General features: G+C 44.1%; 2 protein-coding genes across 2 annotated transcripts in view; one reads left to right on the top strand and one right to left on the bottom strand.

Moving 5' to 3' along the window:
- The first annotated feature begins 873 nt into the window (after positions 1 to 873).
- Serpinc1 (serpin family C member 1) lies at positions 874 to 17,696 on the top strand. The gene is made up of 7 exons (XM_010635586.3): positions 874 to 1,037; positions 2,638 to 3,007; positions 4,811 to 5,026; positions 6,044 to 6,181; positions 7,276 to 7,666; positions 15,724 to 15,788; positions 17,154 to 17,696. The coding sequence occupies exons 1-7, from the start codon at positions 1,012 to 1,014 to the stop codon at positions 17,328 to 17,330; spliced, it is 1,383 nt and encodes a 460-aa protein (XP_010633888.1). The 5' UTR covers positions 874 to 1,011; the 3' UTR covers positions 17,331 to 17,696.
- The window catches only part of Zbtb37 (zinc finger and BTB domain containing 37), a 26,428-nt gene continuing 23,206 nt past the window's right edge, over positions 15,888 to 19,109 (bottom strand). Inside the window, exon 6 of the mRNA XM_010635585.3 lies at positions 15,888 to 15,993. The gene's annotated coding sequence lies outside the window, so the exon portion shown is untranslated. The remainder of the gene's footprint in view (positions 15,994 to 19,109) is intronic.

Genomic DNA, 19,109 nt, shown 5'->3' with positions numbered 1-19,109 from the left:
TCCAGACAATTTCCTAATGAAATAATGAGTAAAGACTCTAAAACTCTGATGATTGCAGCAACGACTTCTGAATCCTTAGTCATACAGAAGATGGCATATATATTCTGTGAACACTGAAGTGTTTGGGATATAGCTCAGTAGTAAGCACTGATCTGACATTTACAAGGCCCTGGGTTTGATTCCCAGCACATAAATAGATAAATAAAATAAGCAAGCAGTTTTGCACGTATGTTTTTTGCCTGCCCCATATGCTCTCCTAATTCCCCAGTAGAATTGGCTAAGTATTTCCCAACCAGCTTCTTTCCCTTAGAGGAACTCTTGGTGTGTGCCCTGCTCATGTGTTGCTTCCCAGCACTTCCTGGATGAAAGGGGAATGGTCCATTTGAGAGCCATAGTTGTGACCACTGTGGTGTACCTGGGTCTGGGCCTGGGACACCTCTGCTCCCAGAAGCCTGAAGGTAGCAGCTTGTTCCTCCTTCCCTACCAGTAGATAGTAGTCTCGCAGTCTGTCTGTCTGTCTGTCTGAGAGATTGGGAGGAGACTGAACTGAAGAGGTAGAGGATATAGAAGTTTCTGTACATTCAACTTGTCTACTTACACTCACCTGCATTATTTCTAACTCCTGATGGGGTTAAACAGGGGGAAAGTCCTACAATGTTCCCCTAAGTCAGTTATTTCCTAAGCAAGTTTGAGCTCATAACATGTTCTTTTCCTTTTCTGTAAGGGGAAGAGGAGAATGAGGTACTGTGAATAAGAGAGGTGGGTCATGCTTTCCCTAGGACTGACTGAACTTTAACTTCTCTGCTCATTGAGTAACACAGAGCTCTATACTTTGCTTAACCCTGGGAAGTGGTCATCAGTCTTTGACCTCAGCCCTCCCCTCCTGACCAGCTCCATCCCCCACTCGGCTTCTGGATCCTCAGTCTGATTTGGAGGAAGGAACCAGTGTCAGAGGGATTGCCTCAGACCACACTACCTCCACCTGCCCAACTCTGTGGAAGATTAGCAGCCATGTTTTCCAGTGCTTTGGGGAAAAGGTAAGCGGGTGAGCCTTCCCTTCACACACTCCTGCTGGCTTCTCTAACCTTTAAAGAAATCACAAGCATGGCCTCCGACACCTTTGAGAAGACCAGGCCCTCTCCCTGGTAGTTATAATAAGAGACCTGTTTGGAAGACGTCATTCTGAGTGCCCTCCCTCCCACACCCCTCTTGGGCTAAGGTCTTTCCCTAAGCCACACCTTGGGTTCTTAGCCGGAGGAACTGAGGACGTCTTCCTTTGGGTGAAGGTACCACGCTGATGGCCAGCACTCCTGGCAATCCAGAGGACACTCCGAGGAGCCTGCCACGGATGGAAAAGTGGGCAAATGGACCCCACAAGGACCTAACTCCCTTTTCGTCCCTCCTTCCACAGGTTGCCCCCCACCCAAGACCTCAGTGAGCTTCCATTGACTATCAGAGCCTGTTCCCTTTTTTCAGGAAGACTCCTTCCTTCCCCTCCTTGATCTAGGTTGACACAGGGCTACAAGTGAGGTGGTGGGTCCACCATCACGGTTCTTTTTGTGCTTGATAGAGCTCCAAGGACCTCCTTCGCTCCCATTCATGGTTCCAAATGTGCAGGAAACAAGATAATTGAGATGAGTGGTGGACACCATGATTCATTCTCTGTCTCCTTCACCCCAGAGTTGGGGTCACAGGCCTGTGCCAGCACACCTGCCTTCCCTATCTGATTGCTTAAAAAGTGAGATTTCCTTCATTTACATTTTTTTTGTTTTGGTACCGGGGATTCAGGCCACGGAACCACTGAGCTACATCCCCCCCTTCATTTACATTTAATGACCCCTTGTTGGGAGCTGTTACACATTTCAGGCAACTTAAAAGGACGAGGGACTGAATTCAGGCAGTGGAAGTAGCTGGTGAGAGGGCAAGGAATTGTATCTGAGGCCTGACTGAGGAGGGGCAGATGGAAGAACCCAGAGTGACTCCAGGCTTATGGACTGGATGTGAGGGGAAATGCAGGTCCTATTCACTGAGCTGAAGGCCACGGGAAGAAAGGTGGGAGGGAGCTGGGCTGGGTCGCAAGCGGGACTTCCGGTGGAATTGGCCAGCAGTCAGCCTGGAGCTCCGTGGGAGGTTAGGGCTGGAACTAGAGGTTTGGGAGTCTTCAGTACATAGATGTCTGCTTCATTCATTCTTTCTTTCCCTCTTCAAAAGTCCTTCCCAACCTCTAAGGTCCGGGTTAAATTACAGCGATCCATGAGGGCTTCCTGCAACAGCTTCTGCCTAGCTCCCCTTGCCGCCCTAACTCTTCACTGGGTGCTAAGGTCCTCCCTCCTGTCCGTGTCCCCCACACACGTCTCTCCAACCAGAGGCTTCACCTTCATCTCTCCAGCATGGAGCCTTCAGCTCAGTAATTCTGAGAGTCCTAACAAACAGCACTCCGTGGCAAGCCCAGCACGACTCTGTCCAGACAAAGCGGGGCCATCCTCTGGCAAGGAGTCCAGGCCTAGCCTTGTCCTGGGTTCTTGTGCTCGGTTCCAAGGCTTGGCCCTCGGGGCTCAGCAGCTGGGCTGCCATCCTGTGCTTTCCCGAGAGACCCGGTCCTTCGGTGTCGCTTAACCCAGTGTTCTGCCCCTCTAGGAAGGTTTGTCTTTTCTCCGTGCTGCTCACTGGCCTCTGGGGCAGCGTAGCCTGTCAAGGGAACCCGGTGGAGGACATCTGCGTGGCGAAGCCGAGGGACATTCCCGTAAATCCCATGTGCATTTACCGCTTCCCAGAGAAGAAAGCAACCGAGGATGAGGGCTCAGAGAAGAAGGTCCCCGAGGCCACCAACCGCCGGGTCTGGGAACTGTCCAAGGCCAATTCCCGTTTTGCCACCACCTTCTACCAGCACCTGGCAGACTCTAAGAATGACAACGACAATATCTTCCTGTCACCCTTGAGTATCTCCACAGCTTTTGCTATGACCAAGCTGGGTGCCTGTAATGACACGCTCAAGCAGCTGATGGAGGTGAGTCCAGTGCCCCTGCCTCCCCTCACAGGAGCGCATTCTGGGCTCCCGGCCCAGCGACTCCTAAACCAACGCGGTCACTGTGGGGTTTGCTTCCCGCTGAATCACTACTTCCTGTGTTCTGATTCCTTTAGAAAAACTGATTTTTTAAATAGGAAAGGAATTACTACCCGGATGTCTCAACTTTGATCTGAGTTTCTTCTTCTAGGTTTTCAAGTGGGGGAGGCCTTAATGTCTTACAACTTCCCTGTCTAGTCATTCTCTCATTGAGGTACTTATTCAGTCATTGGGTCACTTGCGTTAGGGTAGAGTCTCACTTTGGAAGCAGAGATTAAACCATAGGGAGCCCCAAGGCCCTTGAGCGTGGTGCCCGGTGTCTCTGAGTCCCAGACACGGAAGCGCGTGGAGTGCACCTCTCATCTGGTGGTTTCCACTGGACTTTATCAATCTGTTCAGTCTCTGTAATGAGCTTACCCATGCCTTTGCTCCACAAAAAACATGTAGCTTTAGAAATTCTTTCTGGGCGAATTTAATTCTTTTGTGTGTTTCTCCAACACCATTTGTTGAATGCACTGTCCTTTCTTTAGTTTGTATTCTTATTACTCCTTCTTGATGAGCAGTTGAGTATATATTAAGAATCTTGTAGGTCACGTACTACTACTGTCTTCTCTAGGCCCTTCCATAACCTTTGTGCAATAGGTATTGGTCTTAAAAGCACATCCATTTACCAGGATACATCTGTGTACCCATGTGAGAGCTTGAATGTGACCCTTTCCATAAAAAGACCTGAAACAGAGCTAGGGTGTATCGCAGTGGTATATAATAGAACAGGGGGCTGAGGGCTGGGGATTTAGCTCAGTGGTTCCACTGCCTGCCTTGCAGGCACAAGGTCCCAAGTTCGATCCATAGTACCCCTCCCCCGAAAAGAAAAGAAAAGTGGGGTGGGACTCTAGAGAAAGAAGAAATTCAGCATTGAGCTATTGGTCAAAGCATGTTGTTTTGTTATTGTGTTATTTGTGTGAGGCAGGGCCTTGCTATGTAGCTCAGGCTGGCCTCAAACTCATGGCATTCGTTCCTCCTCAGCCTCCCCAGGGCCGGGATGACAGGCGTGAGCCACCACACCCAGCTATCTTCGTTTTTAAAAATATTGCATGCTGAGACAAAATCAAGAAAATCAAAATCAGTGAATAGATAAAACCGAAACGCCTTTCATCCCCTTGGGACAGGTTGGAGGGAGGAGGAAGAGTAACCTCAGTATTTTGCCTTGATGGGAAGGGCGGGTGGCTGAGAGGACAGCTTCCATGGCTCTGCCTGGCACAGTGACCTTTTAGATACTCTGTTCTGAGCCCTGTTTATTTCCTCGCTGAGGGAAATTACTCTTTTCCTTTCTTAGCCTGACCATAGCCAGTATCCCAGAGGTTCAAGAGCTACTGAGCCCTGTAGATGCCAGGAAAGTGCTGTTCCAAGGAAAGACATGATGATGGTTCCCCTCTCTGTCCCCAACACCAAGAGGACTTCTGTCCCATTAAGAAAACACCTGCATGTCAGCCTAGCGCCCTTTCGAGACTGTGGGTGACACCCTCGCCTTGCCGTCCTTCCTTTTCCCTTCGTGCTTCCTGCCCTTTCTTCTCCTTCTGCCCTTTGCTCATCCTCAAGTCTGAGCTGAGCATTCATGCTGTGCCGGGCACTGTTTGAGAGCTGATGACCGCTGGCTTTGGCCGTGGGCTGACTGGGCCTGTGCGCCCCCCATGTCGGCCATGCTGCCCTGCCAAACCCACCGCCATTTTCTTTTGGCTTCCTCAGGTTTTTAAGTTTGATACCATCTCTGAGAAAACATCTGATCAGATCCACTTCTTCTTTGCCAAACTCAACTGTCGACTCTATCGAAAAGCCAACAAGTCCTCCAATTTAGTATCAGCCAACCGCCTGTTTGGAGACAAATCCCTGACCTTCAATGAGACCTACCAGGACATCAGCGAGGTGGTCTATGGTGCCAAGCTCCAGCCCCTGGACTTTAAGGTGAGTGGTAGGTACCCCATGCAACTGGGAGTTCTTCCTGTCCACCTGGAGAGTGAGGAGGTAGAGAAAAGGTAACATTGCTATGCTCGCTGAAGACTGGCCACAAACCAGAATCCAGAGGACTGATTCTTCCTGGAAACCTCACAAGTCAATGGTATGGACAGCTTAGGTTGCAGAGGCTGCTCTGACAAAGCTGTATAAATCATCAAGTCTTGTTCAGATATATAACAAAGACTGCAGTGGAGACGCCGGTCCTATAAGAGAACTTATTTAATATAAACAGTTGTTGAGTTCAAATAAAATTGGTATACGATGCATACTGTTTTCTCCTCTTGGAGGTTCATGAAGTCTACTAAGTGTTCTGAGCGGTGCTGCAACGGAGAAACACACCACTCTATTTAGCCAGAATCTCTCAAACTTGCTTAACATGGGGCACTTCCTTGCTCCTCCTAACCTTTTAACCCTTGCCGTCACACATTGCTTTCTGTAGAGCATATTGTTAGAAACTCTTCTTTTGTGACTTCAGCTATTCTGAAGTCAGAAAAGATAACATTTTATTTATTTATTTTTCTAGTACTGAGGATTGAACCAGGGCCTTTGCACTGAGTTATATCTCCAGCTCTTTTATGTTTTGAGACAGTTTCTCCCTAAGTTGGAAAGTTGCCTAGGCTGAGCTGGAATATGAGATCCTCCTCCTGCCTCCTAGCCTCCCAGAGTGCTAGGATTATAGGCATGTGCCACCACATCCAGCTTTTAGGTTCCTTTTCAAGACTTTTCTCCCTTTTTCATTTCGATTCCTCCATCTCTTCTTTGCCTTCTTATAATTTATTCACTATATAAAAATCAATGGTACCATACTAGACATGTGAAGTTTCCTTAGTTTGGGTTAAAGTCATGGCTTCTTAACCAAGTGGTGGAAAGGCAGAAGGATGATGAAGAAAATAAAATGCTGCCAGGGGAAACACAGCGGTCAGTCAAATAGCACAGGTGGATAGGTTTGCTTTCTGTTCTCCACAGGAAAATGCAGAGCCATCCAGAAAGACCATCAACAAATGGGTAGCAAACAAGACGGAAGGCAGGATCACTGATGTCATTCCCAACGGAGCCATCGACGAATTCACCATTCTGGTGCTGGTCAACACCATTTACTTCAAGGTACTCAAAATGGGCCTGGGGAGACTCCGGTGACTTCCTCTTGGTCTCCGGCTCATCCTCTTTTATTCATCTGGGCATGTGGAAATAGATCTTTTCTGAGAAGTGGTCCACTCAGGTTCTGGTAGACGTGCACACTTGCTAAGAGCAGGACACGCACACTCTCCGCTCAGGTGCAGGGTGTGTGTGGCCATAAACTCTCATATGTCTGGGAGATACGTGGTTAACACACACACATGCCTATGTGGCAGCGTGGCACATATTTTTGCCATCCAGTTAACTCCCTTTGAAATCTGGAACAGAAAGACAGTCAACATATTGACAGCCCTCAGCGAGGCGAATTTCCCTCGTGTCCAGAGCAGCCTCTACAGTGGCCCCAGTCCCCTTGCTGAAGCATCGAGCATCCAGGTACCAGGCTATCCCTAGACTTGGCAAAGTAGAGCCTTGGTCTCCCTCACAGTCGAGAGTGCTGAAGTCCATCCAGCTTGACTACTTCAGGGAAGGTGACGGAGCGAGGAATGCTAAAGAATGGTGCATGAAGCCAGCCCTCTCCCTGCTTCTGAAATAATTAATTCTTATTACTACCACTACTACTACTAATAAATAATAATAATTCTTATGAATGGAATTAGTTTCCGAAACCGTCAATTATAATAGGTATAACTGTAAAAAAATGATGATGCCCCTGTGATGGTACCTGGGTCTGGCCTCTGTCCGGGCAGAGCCCGGAACGTTGGAGCTTAGCCCCTAGCAAAGAGGCTGGCGAGGAACACCTTGAGTTCAGTCAACAAGAACTTGTAAGGAAGTTTGTAGGCTATTCTTGGTTTTCGATTTTATTTTCTCTAATGATGAAGGCAAAAGTCACTGCTAAAAATCTGACAAATACAGTAACGTATATATTACAAACCCCACCTATAATTCCATCACATTGACATAGTGATTATTAACCTTTTCATTCATGGGCCTCTAGGCTTCTAGTCTTACCTAAAAACTCCATATGTTAACGTAAGAAGATAATGTACATGTCCCATGTCAATAAATATTTTCGCATGGGTTGTTCTTACTTTGTGATTCCCCCACCTGGCCTCTTCTTCCAGGGCCTGTGGAAGTCAAAGTTCAGCCCTGAGAATACAAGGGAGGAGCTGTTCTACAAGGCTAACGAAGAGACGTGCTCGGCGTCTATGATGTACCAGGAAGGCAAGTTCCGGTACCGGCACGTGGCAGAAGGTACCCAGGTGCTGGAGTTGCCCTTCAAGGGTGATGACATCACCATGGTGCTCATCCTGCCCAGGCCCGAGAAAAGCCTGGCCAAGGTGGAGCAAGAACTCACCCCGGAGGTGCTGCAGGAGTGGCTGGATGAGCTGGCGGAGACGATGCTGGTGGTCCACATGCCCCGCTTCCGCGTGGAGGACGGCTTCAGCCTGAAGGAGCGTCTGCAGGACATGGGTCTGGTCGACCTGTTCAGTCCTGAGAAGTCCAAACTCCCAGGTTGGTACAGGAAGGACTTCCTTCCTCTCTGCCCCAGGGTGGTTTGAATACAAGTAAAAGAGTTGAAGAATAGAAAAGAGCATCAAGTCAAGATCCCTGGATTCCGATCGCAGGCCTACCTCTATCTTGTGGAAATCCTTACCCTTTGGGGGCCTCAGTCTTCTCTGCTACGAAAGGGATAGTTTGCTCCTCTAGCTCCATGGGCCTAACCAGTGGTAACACCCTGTCACCCTGCTAGAGGAGACGAAACCAGGTGGAGACGCACTCAGAGAGGGACTGGAATTCAGTGCAGAGACAGATATTAAAAGCAGGTTGATGGGCTGAAAGAAGCTCTGGCTTTGAAGACTTCATCTAACAATGAAAAGGTCAACATAAGCTAATTATTTTATCGAATATAATTACATTCAATGTTGTCGAAATTCAAGGACATGATATTTTTGCAAAGGGCATGATATGTGGTCCGTGGTTTAAAAGATGATAATGTTAAAGATACTACCAATGACTATTAAGTCCTGTGCTATGCTAGCCACTTTATAAATATATTATCTCAGATCCTCCAAGTGTCCCCTGAGATAGATCTTCTGTACTTAAAAAATACAAAATGAAGCTCACAGAGCACAAGGGGCCTGTCTGAAGCAACATTTATAAGCAGCAGTTCTCAAATTTGAAAAATGCGGCTCCAAAGCCCACCACTGTTCCTCGGCAACCACATTTCCCGAAGTGTGAGCTTTGTACTGCTGATTGAGGTGCTCAGAACCTAGGCTTGCTGTGACTGCAGTCAGGAGAATATTTTTCCATAACAAAGTCCTTTCTCACTGTTCTGATAAAACAAGAGAGTTTCCGTTTGATGGACTGCATTCTCACCTCTTTTAATCGTGCCATGCTCCCCTTTTGGTTTTGGTTCTTACCACCCAGCTTTCCATTCTCTTAATTTTGCTCTCAACATGAAGATGCGGTGTGAAGGTTTTTGATTCTCATAGTATTACAGTGAAAAGTGCAAATGTTTATGTCCTTCATTCTCTTTTTCTTCTTCCTCTATTCAAATGCTTCTGCCAAGTGGAGTGACCAGAACCCTTCTATAGTGCTGGTGGGATAATAAAATGGTGCAGCAACTCTGAAAAAAAAATTAAGAGCAGGGGACATCTGGACCCTCCCAAAATGGGCTGAACTGACATTTATTAGCCCTTCACCTGACATGCCAAAGGGCTCCTTTGTGTCCTTTAGGGCCACTTGGACAGATACAGCGAGTTTTTACCCAGTTAGTGGTGTTTAGTTGGTAGGATTCCTCCAACCCACCATCCTTCAAAAATAAGCATCTAAACAAAATACTTAAAAAAGAAGTTGGCAGTACTAGGCAATTGGATTTATCTTTACTGGGCTGTCTTTAAACTAGTTTTGAAAGCCAGCCCTCCTTTAGAATGTCGCCAGATTGGCTGGTGTTGTTGGTACACACCTGTATTCCTAGCTAATTGGGAGGCTGGTGCAGGAGGATTACAAGTTGCAGGCCAACCCAGCCCCTGGACAGGGGCTTAGTGGTGGGGTGCTTGCCTGGATCATGTGAGGACTAAGTTTCTTTTTTTCTTTTTTGATCAGCCCAGTGTCTTTTTTAAAAAGCAAAATATTTATTGGTACCTTTAAGGTGTGTAAGGATAACACTCATCATAGGGAATTTGCACCTGTACACGATACATCCTGTCTCTTTTTTTCCCATTCCCTCCCTCCCTCCCTACCCCTCCCCATATACAAAAGCTGTTTGGATTTTTTTTCAGTTCCCTTTTTTTCTTGTTCCTTCCTTCTTTTCCCCCTCAACTCTCCCTTGTGCCCTTTGCCATTTGAACATTTTCTTCCCATTTCCCAATATCTACTATACATTTCAGTTTTTATTTCCACTTTCAGTTTTTCACAACAGAGAAACAATGCAGTATTTAAACATGTGTGACATTTATTTCACTTAAGAGTATGGTCTCAAGGTGCACCCATTTAGCTAGAAATGTCTCAAGCTCATCCTTCTTTATGTCAGAGTAGTATTCCATTGAATAAAAAAAGAAACATCTTTATCCATTCATTGGTTGATGGGCATTTGGACCTTTTTTCAAAATTTAACTATTACAAACGGTCACTATAAACATGTGTGCATGCATTGCTGTGGAACGATCCTTTTAATTCTTTTGGGAAGATACCAAGAAGGAGAATAGTTGGGTCAACTGGAGTCTCTAATTTTATTTTTTAGAGGAATCTCCACAGTGATTTCCACAGTGGTTATACCAGTCTCTACTCTAACCAACAGTGGAGGAGAGTTCATTTCCCCCCACAGTCCCTCCAGAATTTGTTGTTGATTTCTGGATAGCAGCCATTCTTTCTGGAGTGACATGGGATCTCAGCATTGTTTTAATTTGCATCTCTCAAAAGACCAGTGAGGTTGAACACTTTTTCATGTATTTACTTGCCATTTCTACTTCTTCATCTAAAAAGTGTCTGTTCATTTCAGGTGCCCATTTTTAGACTGGGTCTTTAAATTTGTGGGGGGTCTTGTTTTTTTGAGTTCTTCATATATATATATTTATTTGTACCGGGGATCGAACTTGGGTCCTTGTGCTTATAAGGCAGGTGGCAGAGCTACTGAGCTAAATCGCCAGCCCTCTTTATATATTCTAGATAGTAGTCCTTTGTCTGAGGAACAGCTGGTAAAAATTTTTCCCACACCTGGGTTGTCTCTTCACTCTGTTGGTTTCTCTTGCGTGCAAAAGCTTTTTAATAAGATGAGATCCCACTTGTTGGTTCATTGTGACATTTTCTGTGGGACTGGGGTTTTGTTCATAAAGTCTTTGCCTATATCAGTGTCTTCAAGAGTTCTATGTATTCTACCTTCCATCAGATTTAGTGTTTTTCTTTTAATATTTAAATCTTTGATTCATTTTTGATTTGGGGTTAGTATATGGTGAAACATGTGGATCTAGTTTTAATCCTTAGCATGTGGAAAGCCAGTTTTCCCAGCACCATTTATGAAAGAGGCTGTCTTTCAGTGAAAGTGTTTGGCCCCTTTGTCAAAGATAAGGTGGCTGAGTGTGTCTGGAGTTGTTTCTGCATCTTCTAATCTGATCCATTGATCCTCAGGCCCCACCCCTGTGGCATATTGTTTTTAGCACAGTAGCTTTGTAGTATAATTTCAAGTCAGGAATTGTGATGAACCCTGCCTTGCCTTTTTTGCCCAGAATTGCCTTTACTTTACTAGTCTAGGTTCTTCTGGTTCCAAATTAATTTCGGGATTGTTTTTTCTAATACTGTGAGAATATGCTGTTGGAATTTTTATTGGAATTGCACTCATCTGTTTAACAATTTTGGAAGGATGGCCATTTTCATTATATTGGTTCTTCCTACCCAAGAACAAGGGATATCTTTTCATTTTCTGATATCCTCTTCAATCTTCTTTTTCAGAGTACTGCAGTTTTCAGTGTAGAGGTCCTTTACTTCCTTTGTTAGATTGATTCCTACGTATTTGTTTTTATGCTATTGTGAAAGGTGATATTTCCCCAATTTGTCTCTCAGCTTGAAGGCTATTGATTGTGTGTGTGTGGTACTGGGGATCGAACTCAGGATCTTGTGCTTGCAAGGCAGGTGTGGCACCACTGAGCTAAATCTACGTTCCCATAAGGCTATTGATTTTTGAATGTTGACTTCAAATCCAGCTATACCACTGAATTTCTTATTAAATCTAGAAGTCTTTTGGTGGAGCTTTTGGTGTCTTCTATGAGGAGTATCACGTCATCTGCAAATAATGGTAATTTAACTCTTCCTTTCCTATTCTTATTCCTTTTATTTCTTTCTCTTATCTAATTGCTTTGGTTAATGTTTCAAGAACTATATTGAATAAGAGTGTTGATAGTGGATATCCTTGTCTTGTTCCTGATTTTACAGCAAAAACTCAGTTTTTGTCCATTTAGCATTATGTTGGCTGTTGGTTTGTCATAGATGGAGATAAATATAAAGACCATGGAAATGAGATAAAGAGCATTTACACCAATTTTATATAGAATTTTTTTTTAATCATGAATGGGTGTTGGACCTTGTCAGACACTTTTTCTGCATCTATTGAGAGGATCACATTTTTCTTTGCTTAACTATGTTAATATAGTGTATTACATTTATTGATTTGTGTATGTTGAATCATCCCTGCATCCATGGGATGAATCCTACTTGGTCAGGGTGTAGGATCTGCATTCTGTTTGTCAGTATCCTATTGAGGATTTTTATATCTATGTTCATTAGGGAGAATGGCCTGTAATTCTCATTCTTGGTTTGATCCTTCTCTGGTTTTGGTATCAGGGTAATGCTTGCTTCCAGGAATAAATTTGGGAATATCGCTTCCCTTTCATTTTCATTGAAAAGTTTGAGAAGTAGCAATAGTATATCTTCCCTAGGGTCAGGGATTTAGCTCAGTGATTCTGCTGCCTGTCTTGCAAGTGCAAGGACCCAAGTTCAGCCCCAGTAGTCCCCCACCCCCAAATATAGACTCTAAATTTGTAGAATTCTGTCCAGGCTTAGGCTTTTGTTTGTTCATAGATTTTTATTTCTTCAATTTCATTGGTTGATATTGGGTTATTTAGAATATTTATATCTTCTTGATTCAGTTTTGGTAATTTCTATGTATCTAGGAATCTATTTCTTCTGTGTTTTTCATCTAATTAGAATATAGGTTCTTGAAGTGGGTATTGATGAGCTCCTGAATTTCTGAGGGATCTGTTGTGATTTCATCCTTTTCATACTTTTTTTTTTCCAGTACCGGGGATTGAACTCAGGACCTTGTACTTGTGAGGCAGGCACAGTGCCACTGAGCTAAATCCCCAGCCCATCCTTTTCTTTTTTTTTGGTACTGGGGATCGAACTCAGGACCTTGCTCTTGTGAGGCAGGTGGTGGAACCATTGAACTAAATTCCTGGCCCTGTCCTTTTCATTCTTAATTGCAGTGATTTAAGTCTTTCCTGTTTTTGATAAGATTGGCTCAGGATTTGTTGATTTTATTTATTTTTTCAAAAAACCAACTCTTCAATCTCTGACTTTTTTTTTAGTTTCCATTGCATTAATTTCTGCTCTAATTTTTATAATTTCCTTCTTCCTATGGCTTTGGTTTTGACTTGCTCTTCTTTTTCTAGAAGCTTGAGGTTCAACATTAGGTTATTAGAGCTTACTGTTTTCTTGATATGGGTATTTACTGCTATAAATTTTCCTCATAGGCCAGGATTTGACTCAGTGGTTCCACCACCTGCCTCACAAGCACAAGGACCTGAGTTCAATCCCTGGTAAAAAAAGAAAAGTTCCTCATGGGACTGCTTTCATTGCATCCCATAAGTTCCAGTATGTTGTGTTGGCATTGTCATTTAATTGTAGAAGTTGTCTAATTTCTTTTTAAAAATTAATTAATTTATTTATTTTTTGGTTGTTTGAGACAGGGTCTCACTATATAGTTAAGACTGACCTGGAACTCACTATGTAGTCCAGGCTGGTCTCGAACTCACAGTGATCCTCCTGCCTCAGCCTCCTGAGTGCTGGGATTACAGGCCTGTGCCACCAAGCCCAGCTTCTAATTTCTTTTATAATTTCTTTTTATAATTTCAACTGTGACCCCTTGGTTCTGGAGGGTGTTATCTAATTGCCATGTGTTTATGGAATTTCTGTGGTTTCTTTTGTCACTGATTTCCAATTTCATTGCACTATGTCTGATGATATACATGGGATAACTTCAGTTCCTCTGCATTTACGTAAGCATGTTCTATGAGCTAGCATGTGGTCTGTTTTGGAGACTGTTCCATGTGCAGCTGAGAATGTGTATTATGATGTGGGGTACAGCACTCTGTAAACATCTGTTAAGTTCATTTGTTCAAAAGTTTGGTTCAGTTCTGATATTTCATTGTTGTTTTTTTGTCTAGCTGATCTATTTGTGAAAGTGGGGTATTGAGGTCCCCATTACAATTGTATTAGTAGTTATTTGAATTTTCATGCCTGTTAATAGTTGTTTTACTATTTTATTTTATTTTTTTGGTACCAGGGATAGAACTTGGGTCCTTGTGTTTACAAGGCAGGCGGTGGAACCATTGAGCTAAACCCCTGGCCCAATATTTGTTTTATATAGTTGGGTGTGCTGGTATTTGAGGCATATATACTTATGATTGTTATTGCTTCATCTTGGATTATTCCCTTTACAAGGATATAGTGACCCTCTTTGTCTCTCTTAATCAGTCTGGGCTTGAAATCCACTTTGTCTGCAAGCAGAATAGCTACCTGTATTTTTTTATACTCTAGAAAATTTCAGACTCCATTGTATTTCTTTGAAAAGGGGATAACAGCAGTTACTGATACAACTAAAAAACTTATAATACAAGTTTCCTGACATGTATTTCCTGAGTGAACCGAAATGATTGTTTTTAAAAACAAAAAATTTTGACAAAGTAAAAGAAAATAGTTTATGGCTTGTAAGTAACAATTTTTTAACCCTCCCAAAAATTCAGAACAGTGATGTAATATGATAAATTAAAGCTATGCTACCACATGCAAAAATTTGCTACGGTCCATTAAGTATTACACAACTTTTCAAACTAAAGAAAATCAAAAGACTAAAAAGAGAGTCTGTTTAATTTCAAAGTGTATTGAGTTGTACAAGTGTCAAAAAAGCGTTGATATAGTGTAATGGCCTGTACTTTACTTGTGGTGCATTTAAAGAAGAGGGATTTGAGAAGCGGCTTTTTTCTTGCTTCTGAAAGCAGAGGACTTACTGGAGTAGAGCGTAAACAGACCTTTCCAGTGTGACCTCCACTCTCCTGTCACTGGTGCTCCTGTGCCCACCAAACCTTTACTTGAGTAATCTGTGGCAGCGCTACTAGGATTCAAGCCCACAGTTAAGGCTGGTCTGATAGGTTAAAAAAGGAAGACACTATTGTCATTCAATCCTTTATACCTCCAGATTTTCTTTTCCCCCATTAAGTTTATTGGTACATTTAAAGCAAACAATGCATTTATATTTATCATTAGGGTCTACCTCTTGATTTTCTAATGGTTAGATAAAACCCACTACAGAGAAATTAAGCATTTCTTGTTCTAAAAGCCAATCAAGTTACCTTCTTTTCTTGTTAAGTTATGCTTTTTCACATGGCAGTGATTTTAGAAACAGTGAACAGATGAACCACAGTTTTTATCCAAAAAATAAACTTGCCAAGTGTTACTGATACTAAAAAAAGATTACTTATCCTGGGAGAAAAAATAGATAATCTCGATTAAATTGTATATTCAAAGAAACATATAAAATGTTTCTTAGCATTCGTAGCATTAAGTTTTTGTTATAGTACTACACTTGAAACTTTAGGGAAAAAAAAGGTTCCTGATCATCTTCATTGAGAAGCTTTAATACAGAAAATTAATGCAGCGAGACCTGAGTGCACTGCAGAGTTCAAGCCAGCTTTTCCCAGTACGAAGAGAAAACACGTTGTAGATGAAAAGCAACCACGAGTATAACTACACTGCGGCCATGTACATGGTTATCGTAACTGGGGAAACAAAGACCGACCGTAATGGAAAAGATCTGAGAGTCCTATGTGTGGGTCTGTCGGTCCCCACGTCCCTCCCCGGTTGGATGTGAAGCTGGATTTTATGCGGCACCGCTGCGCCCTTGTAGGCCTGTGTTCAGGGAAGACACCAACCTATCGGTCCCAGATCCCGCTCCCTCCTGGTACTCGAAGATGTATATTAACTTTTTTTCTATTTCTCCTTCTTTCCTTTCTTCCTTCCTTGTCTTGGTACCTGGGATCGAACTCGGGGCCTCGTGCTTCCCAGGAAAGCGGCGGCACCGCTGAGCTAAATCCCCGGCCCAACGTTGGGATTTTACTGGTGCTTTGGATGGATAATTTCTTGATGGGGGAAACATGAGTTTGGCCATCTTTCCCACATCTGTGTTCACTGGTCAGGCGCTCTGGGACGCTTCGTGCATTGCTCCGGGTCCTGGGCCAACCCCTCTCCTCCCGGCGCCCCAGACCCCTCCCTCAGCGCCGCCCCGCTCCGTCTCCCCGCAGGTATCGTGGCCGAAGGCCGGGACGACCTGTACGTCTCAGACGCGTTCCACAAGGCGTTTCTCGAGGTGAGTTCGCGTCCCTGCGCTCCGCTTCCGCCAGTCTGCAGCCCTCTCCCGCGAGCTGGGCTGCGGAGACTGAAGAACGCTCTGGCTGGAGGGAAGGTTCCAGAGCACACGGCTCAGCAGGAAAGCAAAGTGGAAAGATCAGGGGAACGGGAGGGAGACAGGATCCTGATCTTGTAAGAGCGCTGGTCCTCTCATAAATGCGGTTCTAGAGTGAAAATGAAATGAGCCTGAGGGTGGAGGGTAAAGGAGAAGGAAGGGGCATGGGAGGGCGAGGCAGGGAGTTGAGTGTAGGGGCGCACGTCTGTGACCCCAGCATGGGGAAGACTAAGGTAGGAGAATGTTACAAGACAGTCTGGGCTATAGAGTCTGACAGCCGGGCATGGTGGTGCACCCCTGTAATCCCAGCACTCAGGAGGCTGAGGCAGGAGGATCACCACACGTTCAAGGGCAGCCTGAACTGTATAACAGGACTGCCTCAAAAAACAAGCAAGCAAACGAAAATAAGTAAAGAGAGACTTGGAGGTTAGCCTGGACTACACAGCCAGATCTATCTCAAAAAACCAGGGCTGGGGATGTAGCTTAGGGATGCCAAGCGCAAGGCCCTAAGTTTGATTCCTGGTATTGAAACAAAACAAAACAAAGCAAAAAACAGCTCCATTGCTCACTGATCTAAAGAGCTTCATTCGGAACCAGGAACACCCAGTACTCCAGAGGCTGAGATAGGAGGAATGCTGTGAGTTCGAGGCCAGCCTGGGTCACATTGTGGGTTCAAGGTCATCCTGAATCACATAGCAAGACCTTGTCTCAAAACAAAAGGACCAGTCAGTGATATTCTGAGTTGCTAGGTAATATTTTCTAAAGAACCGTAGCAGTTCTGCTTATCAGCCAAGTCCAAATCCCACTGTCTGTTCTCCAAGACTCATCCAGCTAGTCGTCCAGCCAGAGGACCCTCTTCTTTTCATAAGCTAGAATAGAGGTCCCGAGTAAAGCTTGGGGGTGTTGTATCTGGGATCCTGACGCTCCACAGAGCACTGACTGAGTCAGAATCTCTTTTAGCAGCTGGTACAAAATACTCCTGTGACACCATGTTCTGTGATGCCAGCCAGAGATGTGCCAACCTGAGGCACAGGTTTCTGGTTCAGGGTCACGTGAATAGAACATCACAAACAGGCGAACACAAAGTGCACCCCATTCCCTGGGTGAGAGCAGGGGTGGAAAGGTTCTGGAGGCAGCGCATCTGACCCAAGTGTATCTGCTTCCCAAAACAAACAGCACCCGAGGAACGGCTGTGCCTGTGAGGATTCACCTGCCTGTCGTGAACTGCAGCGTAGCTAACGCAGCTGTTTTGTTTCCTCTGACCTGCAGGTAAATGAGGAAGGCAGCGAGGCAGCAGCGAGTACTGGCATCGTGATTGCTGGCCGTTCGCTGAACCCCAACAGGGTGACCTTCAAGGCCAACAGGCCCTTCCTGGTTCTTATAAGAGAAGTTGCTCTCAACACCATTATCTTCATGGGGAGAGTAGCCAACCCTTGTGTTAACTGAAATATTCTTCGCACTTCTTCCTGTTCTGGCTTGTGAACAGAAATAAAGATAAATACAACTGCTCCCATCTCACAATTATGAATGGACTCAACTATGTGAAATAAAGACCAGGGATGGAAACAGATGTCATTGGGGCACTTGCTAAAGTGCTCTCAAGTGTTCTCCACCCAGGGAACACACCTGGCTCAAGAAAGTAACGAGGAAGCGATGTCACTATTTCGTCTAGAAAAGTGGCAGACATCCTGAAGGGAAGATTGAATTCCAGGATTCTGACTAAAAAAATTCTCCAAAGTGTAAACGAATAATCTCTCTACACGCAGACAAGACAGAGATCAAATCTGAGTATTAAACCATTTAATTCTCAAACCACTCACATGCATAATGTTCTTTTACACAGTGTTAAAATAAAGAGGAAAATGCATTTTTTTATACAAACAATTTCAAGTATACATTAATAGACTTTTCAGATTACTAACCAAGTTGGTAAGATCTCATTCACATTGTTCTTAAAGCTGTTCAACGAGAAAGCTTTTGCTAAACTGCTTTAAATGTTTTTATAAACCCCTATCTTTAACTCTTTGTCTCCCCTCCCCCAACCCTAGTTTGGGCCCCCCTCCCCCTCCCTGACGGGCTCCTGGGGCTCTAGGAGCCGTGCTACCCCTCCAAGAATATTGGCTTGTCATCAGAGGAAGGACAGAGTCTACAGGAGGAGAGTTCGAGCATCGAAATAAGGGACAGCAGACCTGATGTGTAGAGAGGAAACAGTTCTGGATCACAGAGCTTTTGTTTTCACTTGACTTTAATAAAAAACATCTCAGCCTCCCACTAAACACAGAAATTTATGACAACTTAGTAGCTAAGAAAATAAGTTAATGTCAGCTAATTTTCACCAGGTGTGGCGGTGCATTCCTGTACTCCCAGCACTTCGGGAGGCTGAGGCAGGAGGATAGTGGAGTTTAAGGCCAGCCTGGGCTACATAGTGAATTCAAGGCTAACCTGAAACACAATGAGACCCTGTCTCAAAAAAAAAAAAAAAAAAAAAAAAAAAAAAAAAAAAAAAAAAAAAATTCTCAAACCACTCACATGCATAATGTTCTTTTACACAGTGTTAAAATAAAGAGGAAAATGCATTTTTTTATACAAACAATTTCAAGTATACATTAATAGACTTTTCAGATTACTAACCAAGTTGGTAAGATCTCATTCACATTGTTCTTAAAGCTGTTCAACGAGAAAGCTTTTGCTAAACTGCTTTAAATGTTTTTATAAACCCCTATCTTTAACTCTTTGTCTCCCCTCCCCCAACCCTAGTTTGGGCCCCCCTCCCCCTCCCTGACGGGCTCCTGGGGCTCTAGGAGCCGTGCTACCCCTCCAAGAATATTGGCTTGTCATCAGAGGAAGGACAGAGTCTACAGGAGGAGAGTTCGAGCATCGAAATAAGGGACAGCAGACCTGATGTGTAGAGAGGAAACAGTTCTGGATCACAGAGCTTTTGTTTTCACTTGACTTTAATAAAAAACATCTCAGCCTCCCACTAAACACAGAAATTTATGACAACTTAGTAGCTAAGAAAATAAGTTAATGTCAGCTAATTTTCACCAGGTGTGGCGGTGCATTCCTGTACTCCCAGCACTTCGGGAGGCTGAGGCAGGAGGATAGTGGAGTTTAAGGCCAGCCTGGGCTACATAGTGAATTCAAGGCTAACCTGAAACACAATGAGACCCTGTCTCAAAAAAAAAAAAAAAAAAAAAAAAAAAAAAAAAAAAAAAAAAAAAAAAA

This window comes from Fukomys damarensis, unplaced genomic scaffold, assembly GCF_012274545.1.
Source record: "Fukomys damarensis isolate Sample0158 unplaced genomic scaffold, DMR_v1.0_HiC HiC_scaffold_11, whole genome shotgun sequence".
Classification (NCBI taxonomy): domain Eukaryota; kingdom Metazoa; phylum Chordata; class Mammalia; order Rodentia; family Bathyergidae; genus Fukomys; species Fukomys damarensis.
The sequence above is the reverse complement of the archived record's forward strand: the minus strand, read 5'-3'. Positions and strand labels throughout refer to the sequence as shown.

What these genes read in the sequence shown, in the direction of transcription:
- Serpinc1 (XM_010635586.3), top strand. Translation starts at nt 1,012, where the DNA reads ATGTTTTCCAGTGCTTTGGGGAAAAG. An exon ending in TCCAGTGCTTTGGGGAAAAG is followed by an intron (nt 1,038 to 2,637) that starts GTAAGCGGGTGA and finishes CTGCCCCTCTAG; the next exon opens with GAAGGTTTGTCTTTTCTCCG. An exon ending in TCCACAAGGCGTTTCTCGAG is followed by an intron (nt 15,789 to 17,153) that starts GTGAGTTCGCGT and finishes TCTGACCTGCAG; the next exon opens with GTAAATGAGGAAGGCAGCGA.